This window comes from Hibiscus syriacus, unplaced genomic scaffold, assembly GCF_006381635.1.
Source record: "Hibiscus syriacus cultivar Baekdansim isolate YM2019G1 unplaced genomic scaffold, ASM638163v2 tig00113725_pilon, whole genome shotgun sequence".
In the NCBI taxonomy this organism is placed as follows: domain Eukaryota; kingdom Viridiplantae; phylum Streptophyta; class Magnoliopsida; order Malvales; family Malvaceae; genus Hibiscus; species Hibiscus syriacus.
The window spans coordinates 8,743,271-8,753,061 of record NW_024063471.1 but is presented as its reverse complement, the minus strand read 5'-3'; the positions used below and the strand labels follow the sequence as shown (position 1 = coordinate 8,753,061).

Here is a 9,791-nt window from a genome sequence, read left to right as displayed (position 1 = left end):
CGCAAGTAGACCGGATATTATGTTTAGTGTTTGCTTGTGTGCTAGGTTTCAATCATGTCCTAAAGAATCACATTTACTAGCTGTTAAGAGAATCTTTAGATACCTTAAGGACACTCCTAGTTTAGGACTTTGGTATCCTAGAGACTCTAGCTTTAGCTTGCATGCCTTTTCTGATGCGGATTATGGAGGATGCAAATTAGATAGGAAAAGCACCTCCGGTACTTGTCAATTCCTTGGAAATATGCTGATTTCTTGGTTTTCAAAGAAGCAAAATTGTGTTGCATTATCTACCACTGAAGCGGAATACATTTCAGCTGGTAGTTGTTGTGCACAAGTTTTATGGATGAAACAACAATTTTTTTTATGGAATTGAAGTAGGTACCATTCCTATCAAGTGTGACAATACTAGTGCTATTTGTCTCACTAAAAATCCCATCCAACACTCTAGAACTAAGCACACTGAAATAAGACATCACTTCATTAGAGACCATGTCACTAAGGAAGATGTAGTTCTAGAATATGTTGATACTTTGCATCAATTAGCGGATATCTTTACAAAAACCTTAGACAAGGAAATGTTTTTGACACTTAGAAGAGAATTAGGTTTAACTAACCTATCTTCACTTAGTGTTTAAAATAATTTAGCACTTTCAATAAATACTGAAAAATGCTTATAATAATAATTTTTGATTGCATTCTTGCTATTAGTTAGGGGGAGTTTATGATTCTTAGTGAAAATTAATTTTATGTTCAAATAATGTTTAAAGATTAATTTAATTGTTTGAACATAATTATTTTTCAATATATGAGTTGCCTATACCACTAGAGAAGATTAATTTAGCATTTTATGTGCTTAAAAGTCAGATTTTAGCATTTTGGTGCAGAGGGAATCGATCCCCCCATGAGGGAACCGATTCCCCCTTTGAATGGGAACCGATTCCCCCCACAGGAGAATCGATACCCCCCTAGGGTTCTAGTTAAACACGGGCAGAACCCTTATTTTTATTCAAAACCCTTTTCTTCCTTCACGCCGTTTCTTACCTCTACTCTCTCAAATCTCCATTCTTGCCTCAAATCAACGTTTTTAACCGGAATTCACTTCAAATAACATCCTCTAAACCTGTTGGAATCATCAAAAAAAAAGGTGCAAACTTCATCTAATCTCACTCAAATCCGAAATCCTTCAAGGTATTTTTTTTTCAAAACTTCTATTTCATCAATTTATAAACATAGAACTAGTTTTAATTAGTTCTAGGATGAACTTTAGATCGGGCATTAATTGTGTTTTGATTGAATTATGTTGTTGTTATGAAAACTATATTGTTTCTCAAAACCGTATTTTTTTTAAAAGTTTTCAAAAACTTTGCCCATTAGGATTGATTTAGAGAACCTTGAAATATTGAGGACTCAATTGAGTTTTGGGATTGATTGAATTACATACATGTGTTTTTTTTTTAAATTTGCAGGTTACATATTCTATTCCGATTCTTAAACCATGTCAAATCCTAAACGACCTAGGACATTGTCTAGTCGCTCAAGTCAAAACCGACCTCTTATTCCTCCACCCAATCCAAATAACCCAAATATGACCATTATGAACTCTTGTTTCAACGTACCTGGTTATGGACAAGATCTATACCATATGTACCATACTTGTATTGAGTCATATAAAATCTGGGAAGAGTGTATCCCTTCGATCCAAGCTATAGAAGATATGGACTTCCAATATCTTCCTACTCTTAAATCCTAGAAGTTTTATAAACTCTTTTAACTCAAACCTTTGGTTTATCATCAATTAGTCCGTATTTTTCTATTCCAATATGGTATGTGTCCAAAACGAGCTCCACTGAAACTATAGGAATTTGATCCTATCTTTTAGGACAATTCATTTTTATTGACTCCGGCACAATCGCTACCCATTTTGGACTAGATACTTCAGGTTTAATGAAAAAGGGACTGTGGATTCACCCTATAAGTCTAAGGATAGTGAGAGTACCCTAAGAACTCATCGTGATAGATTCCTTCATTATTTGATCTCTTGGTGGTTTAGACCATCCAGAGGTAGGTACTCCTCCCTTAGGAACATAGATATATGGTGGATATATTGTATCCAACATAAAAAGAAGATTTATCTACCACAGATCATTTTTAGTGAGTTTCCATAAACATTGTTCCTTCCAAGAATATAGAAATCTTGGTTTATGGTTGTCTCCTTAGTAATTTGTTTATCAAACTCGGTCTTTGGGTCAATGGGTTTATCGTCCCGAACTCAGGACTTTTAATTGTGAAACATTTTGATGTTCATGGATTGTTTTATTTTGCGTGTTTGAATTTGTTGGATAAATGGATATTTGAACTTATATGCTTATATATTTGGTTTGATTTTTCACTTTCATTTTAAGCTTAATGTTTATTTTTGCATCATTTACATATTAGTTGCATTATGACCAATTTTTGTCATTTCACATTAATTATGAATATTGATTATGAAACTAATGGCTAACGTTTCTCTTGCTTGTGATCTTAGCAGCTTATTTATATAATCAATTGGCTAACTGATTTCAAAACCTTGTTTAAATTCTTTAAAATGTCTTTTTGATTTAACAAAAAGGGGGAGAAGTGTTAAAGCGTTTTTAAATGATAAATGGGAGAAGTAAGGGGGAGTAATTTCAAAACTTGATTTCAAAATCTTAAAATTACTAAAATGTTTTTGTTATATCAAAAAGGGGGAGATTGTTGAAAACATTTTGATATTTCGATATAACAAATTAAGTTAAATGAATTTTAAGATTTTCCAAATGATTTTCTAAGTATATTCGATATAATTATTCGAATATCAAAACATTACTCAAAATATTTCTAAAATCATTTTTAATCCTTACTTAAGTGTAAAATTAAGTTTTAATCTTAAAACAATTTCAAAATAATCTTTCAAAGTACTTCGAACCATGTCAAACCCAAAATTTCCAGATTGCTCAGAGGGAACCGATTCCCTCCCATAGGGGGTACCGATTTCCCCCTGAATGGTTTGACTCCGAGATTTCCAGAATGCTCGGAGGGAACCGATTCCCCCCTGTTCAACGGTCGAAATATTTGAATTTTACACTTAGGGAACCGATTCCCCCACGCTCCAAGCTGTTTTATTAATTGTTTTCACACTAAAACGGCTATATTATCTTCATTAATTATCCCCAACGTTTAGAAGTGATTCAATGTGTATTTAAACAAGTTCTGAAGCCCTTGATCAAAAAGAAATTATAGAGAAACAAGAGAGAAAGCATCAAACACAAAGTTTGTGCAATTCAAGCCAATTTTCATTCAATATTCATTTTGTTTTCAAAGAACACTTATTGTGCTCATTTGTAATTTTCTTTGAGTGTTCTTTTCTTGTTCTAGAATTGTGCAAACATCTTACCTTGTGAGGTTTTCTTGTAAGTTTGCAAATTTGTAATCTTCTCTTTGGGAAAAAGAGTGTTCTCAAGAGTTGGGGTATACTCTTGAGGGATTTTGTAAGGTTATCTCTTTGGCCTCAAAAGAAAGAACAAATTAGTGAATTTGTTGGAAAATCCTTAGTGTGGATAGCTAAGGTAGTGGACGTAGACTTTGTTTGAGAAAGTCGAACCACTGTAAATCGCTGTGCAATTACTTTCAATTTTCTGCAAAAGCTTCCACGAAATTTTTAATTGCCAATTCACCCCCCTCTTGGCCGATTCCGTCGATCGATTAACTCAACAGCTTTGTTTGGAATATTGGTAATGGTTGTAATGTTGACTTTTGGAGGGAGGATTGGCTTAGTGATGTGAGACTTTTGGAGAGCTTTGTTGCTAATATAGCATAGAGAGCTAATCTTCCAAGGCACCCGATTTCTTCTATGGTGGATCATAATGGTCAATGGAGTTGGGAATTCATCATTGACAAGCTGCCGAACATCATTATTCAACGTCTGGCAGCAACAATGCCACCACAGAAAAGCTGTCAAATGGATGCACTGGGTTGGAAATAGAGCATTGATCGACAATTCTAAGTTAAATCAGCTTATGAGTTGAGGCAGAGAATTTTGAATGATGATACACATAAAGTGTGAGAGGTGATATCAAAGTATCAAGGACTACAGCGGATTAAAATCTTCTTATGGTTAATAGCGAACGATCGACTACTTACTAATGCGGAGCGAGTACGACGACATATGGCCACAACTAATAGTTGTGGAGTTTGCGTACAGTCAGGTGAAACATCAAACCATCTTTTTCGCGAATGTCACACGTCTATGGCTATTTGGTCATCATTAATTAAAACTGAGAAGTTAAAGGATTTTTTTACAAGGGATTTTATAGATTAGATGTAAATCAATATCGTTTCCCTGGGGTTTTATGCACGTGAGGAAGGTGATTGGGACTTACTGTTTGGTTCAATTCTTTGGTTGATCTGGAAGAATCGGAACAGAAGAATCTTTGATCCGGATTATTTTGAGCATGAGTCCGTACTAGAGAAGAGCAAGCGACTCACTCTTGAAGCTACCCGTGCAATGGAATCGTCTTTGTCAACGATTCAGCCTTCTCATCGTTCATTTACTTTGTCTGATGCTTGGCATCCGCCTCCTCACAATTGGTGTAAGGTTAATACTGATGGGTCCCGTAACATAGGAAACAGATTTGAACATGTGGGGATGTTATTCGATCCTCGAATGGTGGTTTGATGCTTGGATTCTCAAAAGCAATCGGAATATATTTTATAGTTGAAGCGGAGTTATGGGGTATCCATGAAAGTCTTTCTCATGCTTGAAATCTAGGAGAGAGCCAAATCACGGTGGAAACATATAGTTTGGAGGCTGTCCGGATGTTAAAGGAAAACTCTAAGGGTGCATTTGGTTCACGGAATATAAAATTACCAGTGGGAATGTAAAATTATCAGGGAATATGATTACTGGGAAAGTTGTATTTTGTGTTTGGTTGGTTTAGCAGGAATGTAAGATTAACGTGTTTGGTTAAAGGAATAAAAGATTATTAGAAGGTATATTTGACCAAATTATCCTTATTATATATTTTTTTTAACAAGTTGGAAAATATTTTATATATTTTCTTTAAAAAAATTAAATTCATAAATTTATATATATATATATATATATATATATATTACAAAATTGAAAATATAAAAAGGTTTAATGAAAGGATAAAATTTTATTTTAACCCCTAAACTTTATATAAAATTTTAATTATAGATTTTTTTTATAAATCTAAAATAGTTTAAGGATACATTTTTAATTTAACCTTCATAGAATTTTTATTATTCAATGACAGAAGAATGATATTTTTTTTAAAAAAATTAAGGACATTTTAGTCCAAAACACCGGTAATCCAATAATACTTAAGGAAACAGAGGTAATGACATTCCATGTAATATACCCCAAAAAATCTACTATTGGTAATAAAACATTACCGGGAATGAGATTCCCAGCCAACCAAACATGGGAATGTAGATTCCATTCCCATGAAAATCCCACATTCCTTGATCCAAACACCCCCTAAGAGAGGCTCGATTTTTACTCTTATAGACGCGTGAATGAGTTGATTAACAGAGACTAGAACGTTGTTTTAAAGCACATAAGCCGGACTATAAATAAGATGGCGGATAGACTAGATAAGATTGTCGCGACTAGAGGAGAGGTATATATGGTTTTCTCCACCCCACCACTACAAGTGATCGATCTAGTCCAACAGGAAGCTGCAGATTGCACGTTAACAGTAGAGGACTAATTCTATGTAGTTTACTTCTTTTATTCACAAAACAAAAAGTTCATATATTTGTAAAAAAATTATATACAAATCTCATTCAAAAATTATAATTCTAAAATAGTGTAAAAAATATTATGTTATACAATAATTAATTCTTTATACTCAAGTTCAAAGAATACGTATAGGTTTGAGTGACCAAAATTAAAATTCTAAAATTTAGTGTTACAAAAAATTTATAATTAGCCCCCAACTTTTTATGAAAATATTTATGTATATTTAAAAAAAATTATTTGGCCTCCAAAAATTTGAAAAGTTTTAAAGCTCAACCAGAGTACAGTTATAATTTATAAAAATTTAAATTTAAATCTCAAATTTATTGATTGTCGTCAAATTTATAAAAGGGCGTGATAAATACAAAATTTCAAATCCCCATGAACAAAGTGACAACAAGATTAGTCCCTTGAGAGAATTCCTGATGACTCCAATTCCTTGATAAAAAAGTCTCAAGGTTGGACTAACAAACATGAAGCTTATTGTGCAAGGTATTATTGATCATGAGCTGCATTCCATTCTTATACATAATCATTTGAGTAGGGACTCGGAAGATTACATTCGGAATACACCGTATTTGGTATCTTCTAATGGTGGATTCAAGGATGCAGAGATACAAAGCCCAACAATTTTCCTGGTATCAGCAGGATCAATAATACCATCATCCCACAGCCTAGCAGTTGAGTAATATGGATTTCCTTCTCTCTCATATGCCTCTTTTACCTTAGCCTTGAACTTCTCTTCACCCTCACTCGTCCACTATATTACACAATAATAAGTGCTTGCTCGGATGCAATAAAATCATAACAACCATTCACTCCTAAAACTTTACCTGAATTCCTTGTCTTTTCCTGTTGGTCCCTTCAATTTGAGACAGCACACCAGCAGCCTAATTGTTTCATGAATAATTCAGTAAGTACTTCAACCAGACAAAACTAACCCAACAGTTAATATGATGAATAACTCTATTCTTATAATTGATCAAAAAGCCGCAAGCACAATGAAAATTCATGGCATGAATAGGATTGACAGAAATGCAATTTTAAGATTAGGACAAATAACTCTTTTCTTATAATGTGAGAAAACAATTGATGCACCTGTGCACCGCCCATCACGGATATTCTTGAATTTGGCCAAAGGAACAGGAAATTTGGGTTAAAAGCACGACCACACATTGCATAATTCCCCGCACCAAAACTTCCACCTATCATAATAGTCACTTTTGGTACCTGTAAATATCATCATTCAAGAGAGGTGCTGAGCTAAAAATTATGAAACATTTTTTTCTGTTGGTATGTACCATGTTAACAATGAAACATACTTTCACCTTATTTGTATAAGGTTCAATCGGTGTTTATCATTATAATAAAACAATGTTGGAAGATGGTAACTACCTTCGCACAAGAAACTGCCATCACCAATTTTGCTCCAGATTTCGCAATACCATTTGCCTCGGATCTCGAGCCAACCTGACAGTTAAAAATAATCAGCATGGTTTGACAGTGCAAATAGCTCCATCAGCTTCAGAGCAGAAAAGAGGGGACGACAAAAGTCATTTCAAAGTAAGAGCATAATATTCCACTAAATCAATCTATTGACCAACACTCTGCACAAACCAGGAATGCAACAACACAGCACATTAGATAGGCATAATAAAAAATGTAATGAAGGAAATTGTGGGACCATGTACCATAAACCCAGTGATGTTCTGAAGAAAGATCAAAGGAATGTTACGTTGAGAACAAAGTTCAATGAAATGGGTTCCTTTAAGTGCAGCTTCGTTGAATAACACCCCATTATTACCAAGGATCCCTACAGGTTGTCCGTAAATCCTAGCAAAACCTGTTACAAGTGTCTGCAGCAACATCATCAAGGTAAGAAGATTTGAGCGCATCATATGGAAAAAGATTTGAAAACCCAAGAGACATGCAAGTCCTTACAGTTCCATACAGTTTCTTGAACTCGTCAAATTCACTGCCATCAACAATACGAGCAATAACTGATCGGACATCAAATTGCTGCTTGTGGTCCACAGGTGCAATGGAACGAAGTTCCCTCACATCATACAATGGTTCTTTAAATTGAAGGTTTATGCTTGGAGGCGAATTCAACATCCCTTGTTTCCCAGCCAAGTGCAAGTTCTTGACAATATTCCTCCCAAGTGCAAGTCCATGCTTTTCATCTAGTGCAATATAATATATACATATATATAAACAAGTGTTAAGGCTTACACAATGCTAAATTCAGTGGTTCCGTCAGCAGTAACATTTTTGTTTTGGATAAAAATAATGATTTCAGGTTCTTGATTAGTAGAGAAGTTTGTTTTATAACATAAAATGAAAAGAAATGGGCAAGCTAACTTAGAAGAAATAAGTATTGCAAAACTCTGGGAAAAAAGTCCAAGAGGAAGTTACAAACCCTCCCTTTCGCTCTATTTTTTTTGCTTTTTGATGAATCACAAGCAACAGAAAATAAGTGGATTCTGATTCTTATTAAAAACAAACGAGACTGTCACAATTAGAATGGCCTAAGGACACAATACCTTGAGCAAAATAATCTGAAACCCCAGAGGTCTTACAATGAACACTAGCACCCCCTAAATCCTCTGCAGACACTTCTTCCCCTGTAGAAGCCTGTTAAAACTTCCCTTTAAGTATCATCTAATCTAAACAAAATCAAGTTGAGGAAACTAAATAAAACCACATTGGAAAGGGAACTAACCTTGACAAGAGGTGGTCCAGCTAGAAAAATGGTACCATTTCCTTTAACCATCACACTTTCATCGGCCATAGCTGGAATATAGGCACCCCCAGCAGTACAAGAGCCTAACACCAATGCAATTTGAGGAATTCCCTGAGAAGACATGGTAGCTTGATTATAGAAAATTCTCCCAAAATTTTCCTTGTCAGGGAACACCTCGGCTTGCTTTGGAAGAAAAGCACCCCCACTATCAACTAAATAAATGCAAGGCAATTTGCATTGGGCAGCAATTTCTTGTGCTCTTAGATGTTTCTTAATGGTGATAGGATAGTAAGTTCCTCCTTTAACAGTCGGGTCATTAGCCACAAACATACAAAGTCTCCCATGAACTGGACCAATTCCTGTTATTATCCCACCTGATGGTAAAGGCTCTTTGTATAATTCATGCCCTGCAAGCTTTTTACATTAAATGTTCAATAAGAACGCATAAGAAACCCAGATTAAAGGGGGAAAAAAGGTGACCCAATTAGAAGAGAAGAGAATAAAAGGCAACAAAGACCTGAGACAATTCGAGGAAAGAAGAACCAGGATCAAGAAGACGATCAATTCGCTCCCTAGGGAGAAACTTATTCCTGTTCTTGTTCCTTTTCACAGCAGTTTCTCCTCCTCCAGCAAGAACCTTAAATCAAAATGATTTATTTAAAGTAATAGAGGTAAAGAGAAGATTGGGGATGAGTTTGGGTGGGAATAGAGGGATGAACCTTGTTGACATGGGATTGAAGTTCAGACAAGAGACGTTCCATGGAACTGGAATTCTGGGAAAAAGTATCGGAGCTCCGGTTGATCCCATCGGGAAGGATTCCGGTGGAGAAGTGCTTCGTCTGGAATTGTTGGATTCGATTAGGTATTGGACATGGGTATGTCCAGAAAGCAGATGTTGAAGATGCTGCTTTCCTCGCCACAGCCCTTAGCATTTCTCACTCTTTCTCAGTTGTCAAAAGAAAATCAGAATTTGCTCAGAAAAAACCAGTCCACTTCAGAGATAGAAGAAGAAGATGAGCAGTGTCGTGCATTTTATGATTTCAATCTCGTCCCGTCTGCCTAGCATTTGCGTGTCATTCCAATCCTGAAAACGCACCGTTCCAACAGCTAACTCTGTTCTTTTGCTACCAAACGACACCGTTGCAGTCATTGTAACGTTAAAGCGTTACCATTTCTGGTTTTCACCATTTGGAATCACTTTTTCGGTCATTCCAATTTTCTTTTTCATACATTTACGTCCGTGAGCGATTCAGACTTTATTCAATT

General features: G+C 35.2%; 1 protein-coding gene across 1 annotated transcript; it reads right to left on the bottom strand.

Moving 5' to 3' along the window:
- Positions 1–6,256: 6,256 nt before the first annotated feature.
- Positions 6,257–9,472, bottom strand: LOC120187765 (methylcrotonoyl-CoA carboxylase beta chain, mitochondrial). The gene is made up of 10 exons (XM_039191395.1): positions 9,245–9,472; positions 9,043–9,162; positions 8,505–8,939; positions 8,326–8,416; positions 7,724–7,965; positions 7,474–7,638; positions 7,178–7,252; positions 6,881–7,012; positions 6,616–6,672; positions 6,257–6,542 (listed from the first exon to the last, which is right to left on the bottom strand). The coding sequence occupies exons 1-10, from the start codon at positions 9,455–9,457 to the stop codon at positions 6,339–6,341; spliced, it is 1,734 nt and encodes a 577-aa protein (XP_039047326.1). The 5' UTR covers positions 9,458–9,472; the 3' UTR covers positions 6,257–6,338.
- Positions 9,473–9,791: the final 319 nt, after the last annotated feature.

Coding starts and splice junctions, on each gene's coding strand:
- LOC120187765 (XM_039191395.1), bottom strand. CDS start 9,457: ATGCTAAGGGCTGTGGCGAGGAAAGCAGCATCTTCAACATCTGCTTTC. Junction 7,253..7,473: donor AGAACATCACTGGGTTTATG/GTACATGGTCCC, acceptor TTTAACTGTCAG/GTTGGCTCGAGATCCGAGGC. Junction 6,543..6,615: donor GGAAAAGACAAGGAATTCAG/GTAAAGTTTTAG, acceptor TGTGTAATATAG/TGGACGAGTGAGGGTGAAGA.